This window comes from Passer montanus, unplaced genomic scaffold (assembly GCF_014805655.1).
Source record: "Passer montanus isolate IOZ18808 unplaced genomic scaffold, ASM1480565v1 scaffold8, whole genome shotgun sequence".
Taxonomy (NCBI): Eukaryota; Metazoa; Chordata; class Aves; order Passeriformes; family Passeridae; genus Passer; species Passer montanus.
This window is the reverse complement of record NW_024373256.1, coordinates 1,720,714-1,737,325: the sequence shown is the minus strand read 5'-3', so window position 1 is coordinate 1,737,325 and position 16,612 is coordinate 1,720,714. Positions and strand designations below refer to the sequence as shown.

General features: G+C 51.3%; 1 protein-coding gene across 3 annotated transcripts in view; it reads left to right on the top strand.

Moving 5' to 3' along the window:
• Positions 1-1,385: 1,385 nt before the first annotated feature.
• The window catches only part of LMF1 (lipase maturation factor 1), a 125,600-nt gene continuing 110,373 nt past the window's right edge, over positions 1,386-16,612 (top strand). For 2 of the 3 annotated variants that reach the window (XM_039732423.1, XM_039732422.1), the window contains exons 1-2: positions 1,386-1,590; positions 9,709-10,018. In XM_039732423.1, the coding sequence (XP_039588357.1) occupies positions 1,386-1,590; positions 9,709-10,018 (515 nt within the window). Of the gene's footprint in view, positions 1,591-4,090; positions 4,176-9,708; positions 10,019-16,612 lie in introns of those variants that run through there. The other variant, XM_039732424.1, reaches the window with a different exon arrangement.

Here is a 16,612-nt window from a genome sequence, read left to right as displayed (position 1 = left end):
GATTTTAGGAGGAAATCCTTCCCTGTGAGGGTGGAAGGGGCTGGGATGGAATTCCCAGAGAAGCTGTGGCTGCCCCTGGGTGTCCAAGGCCAGCTTGGATGGGGCTTGGAGCAACCTGGGACAGTGGAAGGTGCCTAAAATTGGAACTGGATGAGCTTTAAGGTCCCTCCCAACCCAAACCATGCTGTGATTCTATGAGGAAAACCTGAGGAATTGAACTTAAATGCACTTAAATTCCCCAGTCCAGGCAGGGTCACCTGGAGCAGGTGACAGGAACATGTCCAGGTGGGTTTGGGATGTCTCCAGAGAGGGAGATCCCCACCCTCCCTGTACCACAGCCCTGCCACCTCCACGCAAACCAGTTTTTCTGTAGATTTAGGTGGAATTTGTTGTGTTGGTCTGTCCTGAGCTCAGCCAGTCTGAGCCTGGTGCTGACAGCTCCAGGGTTGTGGATTCAATGTGAGCCATTCACTGAAGGGACTCGATCATCCTTGGGGATCCCTTCCAAACCAGAATATTCTGCGATTTGGATTCTGATTTACCTCGGGGAATCTCTCCTCATCCTGTCACTGAGCACCACCGAACAGAGCCCGGCATCATCCCCTAAAACCCCTTGGAAATATCCGGCTCCACCGGATCGCCTCTCACCTTCCCTCCTCCAGCCGGCCCCGGCTCCCGAGGCTCATCAGAGACGCTCCAGCCCTCTCACACCTCCACAACCACGCCGACCGCTTACTTTATTTTATTTTTAAATAAAATTTTGCATTTTCTCTCCAGTTAGCAGAGAATTCTCCCTGTTTTCCCCCTCCCCGCCGTGTCCCCTCACGTCCCACTCTGCCGGGCCACACATGCTCGCTGTGCCCGACACGGCAGCCCTGCTTTGAAGAGCATTCTGTCAGTTTCTCCCCATTTCTGCCAGTTTCTCCCCATTTCTGCCCGTTTTCTCCCCGTTTTACCCCATTTCTGCCAGTTTTGCCCGGTTTTCTCCCCCTCCCCGCCGTGTCCCCTCACGTCCCACCCCGCCGGGCCGCACACGCTCGCTGTGCCCGACACGGCAGCCCCGCTTTGAAGATCATTCTGTCAGTTTCTCTTAATTTCTATCAGTTTCTCTCAATTTCTCCCCATTTCTGCCCCTTTTCCGCCCGTTTTACCTAATTTCTGCCTGTTTTGCCCCGTTTCTCCCTGTTTTCTCCCCCTCCCCGCCGTGTCCCCTCACGTCCCGCCCCGCCGGGCCGCACACCCTCGCCGTGCCCGACACGGCGCCGCCGCTTTGCAGCGCATTTCCCCCGTTTTCCGCCCGCTTTTCCCCATTTCTGCCCGTTTTTCCCCAATTTTTTCTCCCGTCCCCGCCGTGTCCCCTCACGGCCCGCCCCGCCGGGCCGCACATGCTCGCTGTGCCCGACATGGCGGCTCCCAGCGCGGGGCTGCGCCAGCGCCGCCCGGGCCGGGCCGGAGCCCCCGCTGGAGCTCCCGGAGCGGCCCCCGCTGCATCCCCCGAGCCCGGGCTCGCTAGCGCGGCCCCGCCGCTCTCCCCGGGCACCTTCTGGCTGACCCGCATCGTGCTGCTGCGCTCCATTGCCTTCCTGTACTGTGAGTGCCGGGCGGGCGCTGATCCCCCCGCGGGGTCCCCGAGTGGTGCCCGGGGAGCGGCTGCAGCTGAGCCAGGGAGGGCTGCGGGAGAGCAGGGAGAGGTTTTCCCATCCCCCGAGGGTGGTGGGGCACTGAGCAGGCTCCCCAGGGAAGGAGCACAGTCCCAGAGCTGCCAGAGGAGCCCTTGGACACCGCTGCCAAGCATGTGGTGACATCCTTGGGGATGTCCCGTACAGGAATAGCGGATCCTCGCAGGACCCTCCCGCTTCAGAATAGTCTATGATTTTATGATCGTTGTGGGTCCTCTCCAGCTCTGCCTATGCCATGATTCTCTTCTTTCCCAGTCCCACTTTCCTGATGGACAGGGGATGGCTGGATGGGGTTGGTGATGCTGGAAGCTGGTGGAGCTGGAAGGAGAGCTTTGCTCACACCACGAGGCTGGTACCTCTCACCAGAGCTGTTCATCCTTTCCCCTGAAGTTGCGAGCTCACAGTGCAAGAGAGAAACTCTTTGTCTTGTGCAGCAGCAGGACTGCAGGGACAGATGCCATCCCTGGGTGCCAACACCACCAACAGCCAGGACCTAGAGTCAACATGACCTTAAAATATTCCACAGTGGAAGCAGTTTCCAGCCTCTGCCGTGCTCGTTTGCCTCTCGCTTTGGCACTGAGAGCTGTGCTCAGAGCCCACTGGTGCTCCGCTTAAAAATATTTACAGTGAAACCAAAACTGACAAGTAACACACTACGGTACAAATTCTAAACTTGCCCCAGATTTGTCCACAGAATCGTTAGAATTTGTAGCCTGCCAGCCTGCTTAGATTATTTTGCATCAAAACCATGCAGAAGTTGTAGTTTCGTATGGCTTTGACACGTGCTCTGGTTCTAGTTTGGTTTCAGCTCTCGGTGAAATGCGAGGTTATGACTCTTTCAGTCAAAATGAAAGCGATTCCGATATTCCCCCGTGTGTAAATCCAGGCTGCTGAGTTTCCCGTGGCTCGGTTTGCAGTTTCCTTATGAAAAACTGATTAGTGCTCTCTGCTGTGCCTTCGGTGGAGGCCGCTGCTGCCCGGGGTGGCTTTGGGGTGATAAATGTGCCACACCTGGGAGCAGAGGGGGTGCGGGGGTGGGAAGGGAGCTGGGGCTGCCTGCAGAGGTGGGAATCGGTGGAAATCAAAGGGGTGGGACCTCGTGGTGAGTGGGACACCTGGGACAACGAGGTGGGGAACAAGGATCTGCTTGGGGGTCAGGTGAGTTACAGGTGGAAGTGATTGAAACTGATGGGCTGCAGGAGAGAAGGAGGCTGGCAGGGGCTGAGCCACAGGGTGAAGCTGAGCGTGCAGGTCGGTGAGTAAATATGGGGTGCTAAAAAAGAGGGAGAATGCTTTGTGGTGGTTTTTCAAGCGGGAGAAAGCATTGGGAATGGCTGAAAGTTGGGAGGAGACCCCAAAATGCCTCTGTAGTGTGGAGTAAGGAAACCTTTTGGAGGGTGGGGTGGCAGAGGGAGAGTTTGGGGTACTGAAGCTGGAAGGAGCAGGGCTTTGTGTCCCTTCTTAAAGGAAGAGGTGCAGAAGAGGAAAAGTTCACCTGCTTGTTGTGCAACTTGTGCTTGGCTGCATTCGGGCCCAGGGGAGTTCTGCTGGTTTGGGGTGAGCCAAATGAGCCAAGCCAGGAACCTAGGCCTGGTTTGAGCCAGGTCAGATCCCTGCAGGCAGCTGTGCTGAGGCTGGCAGTGCAGGAGAGGTGCCCCACAAGGATTTGTGGGGTGGAAAGTGCTCGTTGTGTGTGAGCTGGAGAGGTTGTGAGCAGGCAGATTCCCCCTGGATGCTCCAGTGGGAAGGAGGGTTTGCCCTTTGATCTCTTTGGAGTGCCTGGCTTTGGAAACAGCAGAAAACAATTCCGTGCCTCTGTGCCAAGCTGCTCTTGCAGGTTTTTTTCTGGAGATGGAAGCATTTACTGTGACAGCTGATTTTTCTCCCAGACGCGGCGATTCCGCGCGCGCCGAGGCTCAGACTCGCTGAGGAGACGGTTGATGCCGTTGTGACAGTTTGACATTCCTCAGCCGTGGGATGTTTTCCCCCCTTCTTTCATTTCACCCTTTTATGTGTAACCCTTTCCTTTCGGGGGGGATTTGTGCTAAGGTGTCGGGGAATGTGGTCAGGGCTCAGCTCTGGGAGCTGAGGGATTGTTCCACTCCTGGGTGGGAGAGTGAAGAACCTTGAGGATGAGGTGGAGAGAAACTCAATTTGGGGTGTGCAGTGACCCCAAAGTGTGCTCTGAGGGCTTGTCACCTCCTTCCTGCCCCCACCCCATTCCCAAGGGGGTGTTCATTGCCTGCTGCAGGTACGGGAGATGTTTTCCCAAGGATCTGCCTGCGTGGAAGGAGGACAGGCAGAGCAAGGCAGGTGTGGAGTGTCCTTCTGTGTGCCCTCCCTTCTCCCCCTTTGCTTGTAACAACTCTGCCCTTTTTTTTTTGTGTCTTTTGAAGGGGTTTTCCAGAAGCAGCCCGAGCCTGGGAAGTCCCTGGCAAAGCAGCTGCTGAGTGAGAGGCAGGTTGGAGATGGGAGAAGATCTGAGGATTTGGAGAGGTCAGAGAGCAACCCCACCTGCTGCTGGCAGGGGTGGGAGGGCAGGGAAAGTGCATCCAGCTGAAGGGGCTCTGGGAGGTTTGGTCCTTGCAGCATTGTCCCGTCCCTCTCTCCCTTGGAAATGGTCTCTGTGTGTTTCCTGGTGGCTCCTGCAGGTCCTGGAAGGCCACACTGAGGTCAGCCCAAAGCTTCTCTCCAGGTGAACAGTCTCTCCCAGCTGCTCCATCCCTCTGCTCATCCTGGTGCCTCCTCTGGGCTCTCTGCAGGGTCCTCCCTGTGCTGGGACCCTGGAACTGGGGGCAGCTCTGCAGGTGGAGTCTCACCCGAGCAGGACAGAGGTTTGGCCAGATGTCACTTGGAGATTTGCAGCTTTTCCATCCTGGTCTTGCCCTGTGTGTGTTCCCTGTGACAGGGATCAGTGTTTTGGCAATCCAGAAATATTTTGAGGTCTTGTTGGAAGGGCTCTTACAGGTAAATAGCTGGTCCCAAAGCTCTTGACAACAAATGTGCATTTTTTTGCTCCCTTCACCCTCCTTCTAAATCATTTTAAGTGCTCTTTTTGGGTGATTACCATCATCAGATTCCAGCTGTAGAAATCTCAGTAATTAGATACCACCCTCCCCAATCTCAGCCAGGCTCTGTGGAGAGCTTTGAAATAAAAGCTATTATTTAAATCCAGTTTATCTTTCTTCTCCTTATGTATTGTTTAATAGTATTTTCTTTCCCCAGCGCCAGAGCTATGGGAGGTTCAGGCTCCTTCTTCCTAAATCTGAAATCCAAAGCCCTCTCGGGGGGTTTGGCTTCCTGTAGGCTCCTGGCTCTCCCCGGTGTCCTTCCTCCTCTCTTTCTCTGCCATCTCCCCTGCTTTCTCTTCCCTCAGCTTTATTCAAAGGCTCCCAGTAGCTCTCAGCCTGCCTGCTCAGGATTAGAGAACATCTTCAGACACTTTTGCTGCCCTGAGAGGTTTTATTGCAGCTCGGTGCTCCTTGGCAGGGCTGTGCAGCACCAGCAGAGCATCACCCTGGGTGCTCTGAGCAGCTGCATCCCCCTGGAATGGGAATAAAAAATAACAAAGGTGGAGAAGGGAATCTCTCTCCCTGTCCTCTCCTTGCCCAATGCCCCTCTGGAGCAGAGGGATCTTCCCAGGGCATCCTCCAGCTGCAGGCTGGGGTGGTTTTTGCAGAGCCAAAGGGAAGCTTTTTCTATTTCCACAGCTTTTCAAACAAGGAGGCAACAGAGAGATAAAACTTAAAAACCCCTGAGCAACCACCCAAAGTCTTCAGCTTGGCCGTGAAAGGCAAGAAAGCAAAAAAGGTGTAAAAACCAGAGCACTTTGTTGTGTGTTTTTTGTGGGTGTTTGGCTTCACCCTTTTGCTCAGTGCTGTGGTGTTGTGCTTCTGTGTTGCAAAACTTTGCAGGGGAATTCATCAATTGAAAACTTATTTGATTCATTTCTCTGGTAATAAAATACCAGGAATATTCTGCTCTTTCTTCTCTCCAGCAGTGCAAGCTCAGCTTGCAGCATCCAGCTCAGGGCCTGTTCAAATGCCTCGTTGGGTCAAAGGGGCACTTGATAAACTGCTCCAGGCAGAGTTTTTGTGTGTGTGCAAAATGTAGTTTGGTTTTCAGGCAAAGCTCTGTGCTCTTGGTTCAGTTCTTCTTGTGGTTAGGGCATCAAGGAAAAGTTAAGACTTCTTTTAACAAGAAGGGGGGGAAGACAGAAAAAGCCATATGACCGGAAAGTTTTGGATTTCACATCTTTAAATCTTTCCTGAGCATGAAAAATGGGATTCTCTCATTCTCCCACCATGACAGGCTGAGCCTGGACTGAGGGAAAGGAGCTGAGGTGCCAGGGAAATCTGGATGGAGCGAATCCCTTGGATGGGGACGCTTGGGTGGTGGTTATTGGTACCATGTGGGGTTGAACACGCTGGGTTTGGGGGGAGAGGGGAGGCTGGGAGGGGAAGGAGAAGGTGGAGAGGGGGGGAGTTAATGGAAAAGTACAGTGAAGCACCTTCCGAGGTGAGGATAAGTAGGGAAGGTCTATTAGCAGCCCTGGTAATTTGCATGTATTATGTAAAGCTCAGCTGGCAGCAGGGAGAGCTCCCATGTGAGCTGTCAGAGGCTCTGCAGTGGGAGGCAGCCCCGGAGCTGCTCCGTTCCCTCCACCTGCACAGCCCCAGGAATGGCACCTCCAGGTGGAGCAGGGCACTGGGCACTCCCACGTCCTGGAATTGTCCGTGAGGAGCACGGGCAGTGAGCTCTGGAGGGTGCAGAATCCCAGGGAAAAGCTCCAGGAGCAAGGGGAGGTGGGTCAGTGTGCCCCAAGCCCAGCAGGGTGGTGGTGCTGCCAGTCAGTGCCCACAGTGGAAGCAAAGTTGTTTGAGCTGGAGGATGCAGGGTGAAAAATCCCCAAACACGAGGCCACAGGGAGAGAGGTTCCAGAATAAGGATTAAGGAAGAGGAAGGAGCACAGGCTTTGGGGGAAAAGGGACTTTTTTACCCCCTGAGCAAGCCATGGTCGAAGGGAAGGTTCCTGGAGAAGGCAGCAGGGTCTGTTACACTGAATTTAAGGCTCCAGTTTCTCTGGGCTTCAGGGAGAGGAAGCAATGACAAGCTGATAAATAACTTCCCTTTTTCCCTCCTGGATCTGGGCATCTCCTGTGCTGCTGAAATCCTCTGCAGTCTCTGTCTTTGGTTTCAGCTCTTGCCGTGCCCAGCAGCACAGGAGCTGCTGCCTGAGGGGGAAACCTCGGGAGATGGAGCAGGGATGGCTGGAGGTGGGAGCTGAGCCCATCGCAGAGATGCTGGGGATGGGTGGAGAGCGAGCCTGGAGCGATCCGAGCCTGAGCGTGGGGAGTGTCCAGGAGAGGGAGCTGGATCCGGGCTGGAGCTCTGGGAATGCCAGCATCACCTGGCCGGGTGTGGATCAAACCCAGGGGGAACGCTGCGGTTTGCTTTGGGCGAGGTGAATCCTCCCAAAATCAGGGCTGGTGCTGCTGGGTTTCCATCGTGGCTGCTGCTGGGTTTCCATCGTGGCTGCTGCTGTGGGAAATGGATGTCCTGGGAGAAAACCCCTTTGGAGCCCGAGCTGGGCCACCCAAAATGTGCATTTCATGGCAGCTCCAACCCATTTTTTGCTGCCTGCAGGCTCGGAGAGGCTGAGCAGGATTTTGTCCATCCAATGTGCACTTTGCTGGAATTGCTGGTGTTTGTTTTTCCTAATTTACCCTTTCCTTGTTTGTCTCGTGCGCGGCGCAGGGGTCTAATTTGGACTTTTTTTAGGCAAAAACCTGCTCAGCATTTATGGGTTGGGGCAGCAATTCTGGAGCATTTAGAGGTGAATTTGATTAGCACTTTTAGAAAACTGTGCAGCAAATTGCAGTGCTAATCACGGGAAATCAAGCCACGGAGTTTTAAGGCAGAACTGGCTTTCAGTTGGCTTTTTTAGGGCCAAAATTGAAAATATTAAGCTGTCTAAAGCTCAGAAGAATTTTATTTCTGCTAGTTTCATGTCAGGCTTTCTGATGACACAGCTATGCTGAGCTGAGTGTTGGTAGAAAAACATGGATAAAACAGAAAACACTTAACTTGTGTCCCAGAACTGATCCTGTGGTGTTTGAATCAGCTTTCCTCATGTCTCTCCTTATCCATAATTGAGTAAAATAATTGAAGAAAAATGTCTTTTATTTGTAAAATCATTCACTGTGTAGAAAAGATGGATGGGAAGAGACACAACCCATTAACTCCCAATTTTATTGTGCCATCCCTGGGGTCCAGGATCTTCTGGAATCAAAGGGAACCCTCCCAGTGACCTCTGCTGTGTGCTGCTGATGACTTTTAGTGGTTTTTAAGTGAGAATAAAACCCATGGCTGTGCGCAGAGAGCTGGGGGAGCGTTAAGTGGATTAAGTGGAACCCACTGGAGACCTTTGTCTGGGGAATGGGACTTTCAGTCGGATTCCCTGGGGCTGCAGACTTTGGGTTGCTGCTGCAGACTTCAAAGAAATGGGAATTTGGGCTCTGATTTCACACAGCCTCTCCCCCAGCGCTCCCAGTGAGAGACACCAGATGAACACCAGGGTTGTTGTTTGCAGAATGCCAGCATTGAGATAAGGAAGGAAACAGATTTGATCATTAACCGAGGAAGATTGGGGAGGGGAACAAATTGGCTTTTTGCAGGAGCTCTGGTGCTGCTGCCCGTGACGTGGCTGGTGTTTGGGTAATGTTTGAAGGATGGGTAAATGAGTGGATGCAGCCTAATCAGGAAATGTTGGCCTTCCTCATTTTTTTTTTTCTCTCTGAGACATGGAGATTACTGGAGTTACAAACTGCAAATTGGTAACTGCAGGAGATGCCTAAAATATGAGATAATGCCTAAAAACTGCCCAACTTTCTCTGTAGGACATCAAATGCTAGGTCTATGAGCTGTAATTAAATTGCTGATGTGCTGTTAAAAAAAGCAGCTGGCTGCTCTAAGAGTGTCCAGGGCTGGAGCAGAACTATAAATGGGACAGCTGTAAAGACATGGAAAAGTGGGAATTGAAGGGGTGGGAAAATGGTAAGATTTTGGATTCCCAACTTCCCAGGGTGTGAGAGGATGCAGAGGGTCAGAGCTGCTGTTCTGGGCAGTTGTGGGGTGAGCCATGAACTCAAAGAATTGAGGGTGCTTTGAGCAGCTCTGGGATCCTCAGCACAGGAAGGAATTGGAGCAATTCCAGAGCTGGAGCCAGGCTGGGAGAGCTGGGGGTGCTCACCTGGAAAAGGGAGAGCTCCAGGGAGAGCTCAGAGCCCTGCCAGGGCATAAAGGGGCTCCAGGAGAGCCTGAGAGGGACTGGGGACAAGGATGGAGGGACAGGACACAGGGAATGGCTTCACATTAACAGAGATTAAGATTAGGTGGGATTTTGGGAAGGAATTCTTCCCTGTGAGGGTGGGAGGGGCTGGGATGGAATTCCCAGAGCAGCTGTGGCTGCCCCTGGATCCCTGGCAGTGTCCCAGGCCAGGCTGGACAGGGCTGGGAGCACCCTGGACAGTGGAAGTGTCCCTGCCATGGCAGGGGTGGGATGAGAGGATCTCTAAGGTCCCTTCCCACCCAAACCATCCTGGGATTCTATGGACACCTCATTAATGGTGTAGATGAGTCTAAGCTGTCTCATTAACAATATTTGTTCTATGAAATGTTTTCAATACAAGGAAAAGATTCTGGTGCTTGATAGATGCCCTGTTAACGTTACATAAAGCTGGAGATCTCCTCCAAAGCCAGGATGGATTTATAGAATTCCTTTGCCTTCTCCATTGAGGTTCATAGAAACCACAGAATCCTGGACTGGTTTGGGTTGGGAGGGACCTTAAAGATCCTCCAGGTGCAACCCAGGGAACCTTTTGTTGGGCTCTGTAGTGACTGTGTTGGATTTTAATGGACATAAGGACTTGGGAATGAATTCCTTCCAAGAATGACCTCTGGATTCCAATCCTCTCCCTGACCCTGGCTGATTCCTCACACATTTTTCCCTCTCCTTGTTCCCCTGCAGTCGTGGCCTTCCTGGTGGCCTTTCAGCAGAACAAGCAGCTGATAGGAGAGAAGGGGCTGCTCCCCTGCAAGCTCTACCTGCAGGAGGTCAAGAAATACTTCAAGGGGGAGGTCGGCCTGGATGCCCTGAGCTATGCCCCCACTCTCATCTGGTTCCTGGACTGGTCTGCCATGGACAGCACCTTGGATTGCCTGGCCCTGGCTGGCCTGGCAGTGGCAGCCTTTGTGCTGCTGACTGGCTGTGCCAACATGGTCCTCATGGCCCTGCTGTGGCTGCTCTACCTCTCCCTGGTCAACGTTGGACAGATCTGGTGGGTTCTCAGTCCCTCTGCTCTGCTTTTCTCTCATGCTCTTTGTGGTACACTTTGATTTTAATTTGATTTTTTTCCTGGTGCAGTTTGGATTTCCAGTCCAGTTTGTGATTGCTCCTCACCAGATTATCCATGTAGGAATGTGAGATAAGGACAGCACCTGGCAGGGATGATTTATGGACACAAATGTTTGATGGCAATGTCCCTGCTCTGTCTCACTGGGATATCTGTCCTGAGTTCTCCTCTGTTCGTTGGTGCAGGGTGGGATTTGATGAACTTCATTCCATGATTCCATGGCCTTCCATGATTCCGTGACCTTCCATGCTGTGTTATCCCAGCTGTGCAGTTCTTCCCTCAGTCGTTGCTTTTGGGGTGGTTTCTGAGCTCTGCCCAGGAGAGAGCTGCAGTTCTGTGTTTCAGACTGAGCACAGAGAGTTTGTGGGGAGAAAGGAGGAACCCTGACTCCTGTAAATCAGCCTGCTGCAGGGGAGGGCTGTGGTGCTCACATAAAGGGTTTGGCTGGTCCTTGCCCTTGTTCAGGCCCCAAATGTGCTGTTTGAAAGAGGATGTGCCCTGAAAACCCCAAATCTCATCAGGTCCCCTCCTGAGGTGCCTCTCTGCCTGCAGCTGAGCTCGTGTGGAGGGAGAAGCTTCTGCCATCAGGAGGTGCCCAGGGAGATTCTTCTGAAGCGTTCTGGCTTTACAACAGGGCACCTTTTCCCCAGATGGGCCCAGTGGGTTTGATTTTAAGGTTTTGCATGTGCTGCCCCATTCATTGCCATCCTACTCCAGCTGGAATGTAAGTGGGTGAAGGAGAGCAGCCTCTGAAAAGCTCCATTCTCTGAGCTCTTAACTCAGCACCAACTGAAAGCTGTCAGACCAAGCCACAGAGCTGGACAAATAACTCAGTGGATGCTTTTACATTGCCTCTTTCCAAATTATTCCAGGATTTCTTGTCTCTTTTCTAGATGTTTTAATGTCAGAGGGCAGGAATTCAGGGATCCTCCTGCTTTGGCTTCAGGGATACAGGAGCAAAACCTGGCTGTGATCATCCTTGACTCCTTCCTCTTTGTGTTTCTGTTTGGAGGGGAGAAAAAAAATCCCAGCAGCCTCCCCCTGAAGCTGCCGAGGTTTTGAGGCTGAGCTCTGGAGCTGCAGTGACTCCAGGGCTGGAGGTTTGATCTCTTAATTCCTGGAGCAGTGGGATAATTAAGACAGGCTCTCTTCATTAGTGCCCACAGCTCTCTGGAGTGCTCCCTGTGCTGGTGCTGTAGAGTAGAGCTCTTGTAGTTTTATTTTTTTTAAAAACCCACCTGGAATGTGTTTTTTTCCACATCTTTGGGCAGTGGGTGCTGTGCTGCTCCTCTGCTCCCACTTTTTCTGCTTGGGGGGTGCTGGCTCCTCTGACAGTCCTGGAGGACTCCTGAGGTTTACCCAAAATAATTCCAGTTGTGCCTGGTGAGCTCTGAGAGGCTTTTTGGGCACCTTTTTTAAGGAAGAGGCAAAGGGTGGGGGGTACAGAGAGGAGCCTGGCCCTCTCCTCAGCAGCCCTTGTCCAAACCCCAATTCCTGAGCAGGAGGAAGCTCAGGGATCAGTGCTGGGGTCCCCTCCAGCCCCAGGACAATGATCCTGGCAGGAATGCACCTGCTTGTGCTTGAAAGGAATTGATTCCTGATAATTGAGATAAGGCTGGGTTATTTTTTTATTTTCCCTCCTTTGCTCCTTGAGGTTTGGGGGGTGAAATTTAGCCTGGTGTACAACAACAACACACCAAGGGGGAAGGGGTAAGAGAAAAGGGGGGATTAGAGGTGTTCCCTCAGCTGCTTTTCCTCTTAATTTCAGTGTTGACCAGGAAATGAGGTGGTTCTTGGGAAGGGCTGAGGGAGAAGACTCCAAGCAGCCCAGCTCATTTTCCATCAGATCCTCTGGAATGGGTCAAAGCCAGATTATTCCTGTGCTGCCTGCAGGAGATGATGGAATTCCCTGCACAGAGGGATGCTGGCTGCTTCCAGCACAGGGAAACGCAGGGAAGGAGCAAAGCAGGGCTCACTCAATGCCCCCTGTCCTTCAGGAGCTCTGGTGCTGCAAAGGGAGGAGCTCAGAGTGCCCAAAATCTGTGGTATTGGCCCTAAAACCAAGGCTGGCTTTAAAACCAAGGCTGGCTTTCAAACTCCTCCTCACGCTGGTTTTAGGTGGGGTTAGATGGTGCAGTGATTGTCTTGCTCCCAGTTTGGGGCAGGTTGAGAGCTTTTGGTGGGTTCTGTTGCTTTTCCAAAGGACCTGCAGAGAGCACAGCTCTCCTGGAGTGGGAAGGACAATGCCTGGCATTCCTGGAGTGATGAGGCAGCTCAGCAGAGAGGTCTCTGAAATGAGCAGGAAATTCCTCCTGTGGCCCAAATATATATAAAAAAAATCCTTTGTGGCTCAAAATGAAAATATTATTTTGATTTTTTTTGTCCAACCCTGCTGTCCCTCTTCACTGGCCAGCCTGGGCTGCTGTGAGCCACCCCCATGGGCTCTCCCCATCCTCCAGAATCCTCTGCTGAGCCTCCCTGGGAAGCCCCTCCAGGGGAGACCCAGCAGGAATAGAGCTCTCTTCTCTAGGCCAGAGAGGGACAATTTATTCCTTTTATTACCCTTTTGTCTATTTTAATTTTAAATGTCCCTATTTGTTTTGGGCTGCTGAAGGAGCAGCTCTTTCAACTGCTGCCCAGCTGGCTTGGGCTCAGCCCGGGGAAGCTTCAGAAGAGCAAAGTGTGGCCTTTGAAGGGCAGGACACGTTCCCTGCCTGCCCTGGCCCCACCTGGCAGCTGGGGAATATCCACGAGCCTGGGGACAGCACAGCTGAGGGCTTGGAGGGTCTCAAACCCCTCAAAAAAACTGTTCCTCTGAGCTGTCTGCAGGATAAGGAGGATTTGGGCAGCCTAAAATCCCAAGAACCAGGCCCAGCTTGTGGCCCTTGGCTTTGCCAGGTCCTTGACTCTCAACAGCCTGAAGGAAGATACACTTTGGTGGCTCTCAACGTGAGGTGACCTTGCAGAGAAATGGATTTCTTTTGGTGCCTGGGAAGCGTGGGGTTGAGATTGCCAGTGCTTTCCACCTTGAAATGTGCTGGGTTTTGTCATTCTGGGTTTCCCAAAGCAGCTGTGGGTCTGGGCAGACTAAACCTGGATGTGTTTGGGGTCAAGGCCACCCGTGTGATGGTGTCACGCTTCCATCAGAAGCTCAGTGTGTCTGCCTTAAAATACTGGATTTTTTTTTCTTTATTCCCCCATCTGCCACTTTGAACTTTTTCCTTTTGAAGTAGGAGACTGTCAAGAAGTTCAAAATCTGTCAAGGCAGAGGAATATTTAATATCTGACCTGTTGGGTGAAGTGCTGAATCATTATGTTCATTTTAACCTTGATTATTCCTGCCATTTCTGCAGTAGTAAAATAGGAGTAAAGTGGCACTAGTCAGTTTGAGTCGAGTAGAAACTGTTTAAAGATGTTTTAAAGATTTTTGTGGCAATTCCTCATAGTCCAACATCCATTTTGCAGCCTGCAGATCCAGCTTGTCCACAGGTCCCACACAAATGGCTTTGCCTTTCTCCCCACTTCCTCCCTCCTGAATATTCCTATCATGGGTTTTCATCCATTTATACAAAAATATGGGAAAAGCTTGATTGGTTTAATCAAAATCCTCGTTGCAGGTGACCCCAGGCAGCCTCCATTTGTGGTGTCACTCCCTGTGGGATTGTGTTTGTGGGGATGAGCAGGACAAGCTCTGTGGGAGAGGCTTCCAGCAGGAATTAAATCAGTTTTTGTACCAGAATCACTAATGCACTTCTGAAATGACTGAGTAATTCTGGGATAAATTCACTTTTATCCCCCAGTAAGGTGTCTCCAGAGAGCTATTACATTTTCTTATAGAAACAAACTTTTCAGCTACTCTGCCACTGATCTCCTGTTTCTTCTCCTGTTGTTTCCTCCCTTCCAGCATTTCCAACTGGCATCTGAAAACCTTTCCTTCCCCTGGGTTATTGTGTTCCCAAAGCTCACTGCCCATTGTCAGACAGCACAGATTAAAAAAGAAAAAACAGCTGGAATTGTGGGATTTTAAATCCTCTTGCCTTTATTTTCTTTCTAGATTCTGGTTGAGTTACAGGAGCTCAAGGGGATAAGTTAAACAAGGCAATAAATAAAATGTTACAGCACGAGGTGGCTGCAAGGTTCTTTTTAGTGGGGTCTTCCCTTGTGGAAAAGGTGGTGCAGCAGGGATTTTGGGGCCAAGAAAGGAGCAGGCAGGGATTTTGGGAGCCAGGGAAGGACCAGGCAGGGATTTTGGGAGCCAAGGAAGGAGCAGGCAGGGATTTTGGGAGCCAGGGAAGGAGCAGGCAGGGATTTGGGGGCCAGGGAAGGACCAAGCAGCACCTTTTTATCCTGCAAGCAATATGAAATGTGCCCTTTGAAGCCCAAAAAATCAGTTTCTGCCCCCAAGTTCCTGGTGGTTTTTCACCTTTAGCTGCTGGCAGAGAGCGCCTTGGCAGTTTCACATTAAAGGACATTTTGGAAGGCCAAGTGTCAGGCAGGCTTGGCTCTGAGGCAGATGCTTTAATTGCAATTAAATGAGTGTCCTCAGGAGTTCATCTGCAACAGAGGAAGAGGAAGGGCTGGAGTGTGGTGGAGGGTTTGTGGGGTTTATTCTCATTAAAAAGCACTTGAGCCATGCAGGGTTTAATCAGGGTGAGCTGAGGGCTGGGTTGGGCTCAGCTCCAGTGGGGCTCAGGAGATGCTCAGGGAGTGTTTTCCCTTTCCAGGAGTGGGTGAGTGGCCATTAAATGAACTTCTTCCAGTGCTTTTTCCTCTTATTTTCTACACCTTTGGCTTCTGAGGCTTTAGGTGCTTTGTCCAGAATGATCCAGCCCAGTAAAGGCTGGAGACAGGTCTTTGAGTTTGTTACTGCAGGTTGGAAAGCAGCCAGGGTGTGAATCAGGGCTGCATTTGGCAAAACATTCCCATTTTTAAGCACTTTTATTTGTGACCCTTTGATGGTGAGGGCACAAGAGCGTGGATAGGATCATCCTGGAGTGGTTTGGGGTGGAAGGGAATTTAAGGATGATCCCATTCTGCCCCTATCCCAGCTCCACCCCTCTGCCCATCCTGGGCTTTCCTCTTGGAAAATCCCCCTTGGAGCTCCCAGCAGCCCGAGGCAGCAGGAATCAGTGGATTTTTACGCACTTTGGATAATTCAGGAAGACTTTATTTTGGGGTTTTTTTTTTGCAGACCCTGAAAAATCAGAAGTTGTGAGGAAAGGAATGGCAACCTGGGTGTCCTGGGTTTTATCAGGACACGTGGGAAGTTCTCAGGGATCACTGCACAGGCAGGAATGGATGTGGCAGCTGTGCTTGACAGGGTGACCTTGGCAGGGGCTTCCCATCAGTCTCCGTCCAGCTTTATCATGTCTGGAAGTGATACAAGCTTGTACTGAGGGGCTGTAATTCTTAACTGAGACCAGCTTTCCGTTCAGGTTGGAAGTGGAAGCAGAAATTCCTGTTGTGCCTGAATCCACTGTCTAGTTTTGTGTATTAAAAAGAAATATCTTTAGATGATTTGGTTAAATCTTTGGTTAAATCTCATTAGCCAAATCACCTTGGTGCCTTTGCTAAATTGGAGGTTTTCAGAGCCTTGTGATCAGAACCCTTATTTCAACCTGGCTTTATTTTCCCAGCTTTCCAAAACACCCCAAAAACAACACCTAGAGAAGTCAGAATATCTTATTCCTTAATCAGGCCTTGGCAGGGAAGCTCAGGAATTTCTTTGTTATCTCAGCCTCGCATCCCTTGTGCTCCGAGCTGCCCTCCCTCTGTCCCCAGCAAGAGAAGATGATCTCTGCAAACATCAAGCCAGAGTTGCAGGATCTCAGGGGGTCATCCTTCCTGCCCAGGAAGCTGCTTTTTGGCACTTCCTCCCCGCCCAGAAGAGAGGGAATGGATCGGTTTCAAAGAATGCTGCGAGCAGCCCTGAGCGCTGGGGATGACACATTAATGAAAACAAAGATTAATTCCATGTGACACCGCTGCCTCGCAGCACAACTGGGAGCTAATGAAGCTAATGAGAACCAGATTTGGGGTGAGAGATGAAAATCGAATCGTGGCTGATGGCAGAAATGAATCACTGAATGTTTTCCCCCCTCCCAGCATGGGGGAGCTTTCCCCTCCTCGCCCTGGGTTTGGCTTGGGGTGGGAGCAGTCCTTGAGAGGTGCCAGTGGGGTTTGGAGTGGGTGGGCAGCAGGAGCTGGTCCATGGCTGGATTGGTGCTGCAGAGCTGCAATTTGGGAGGTTTCTTGTCCAGGTGGCACTGGGCAGTCCCAGCCTGCAGAGAGCTGGGCAGCAGGGGCCAGCCCCAGAGAGATCCATTAATGCAATTAAAATTATGCAATATTTATAATGCATAAATGCATTAAATATATAAAAAACCTATATAAAATACTATATTATATATGTGATATATATGCAGTTATATTAAATATCCATTATATGCAATATAAACATGTATCTTTATATGCATTTATTAAAAAATGCAATTTACTGCAATTAAAGGATTCCTCTTT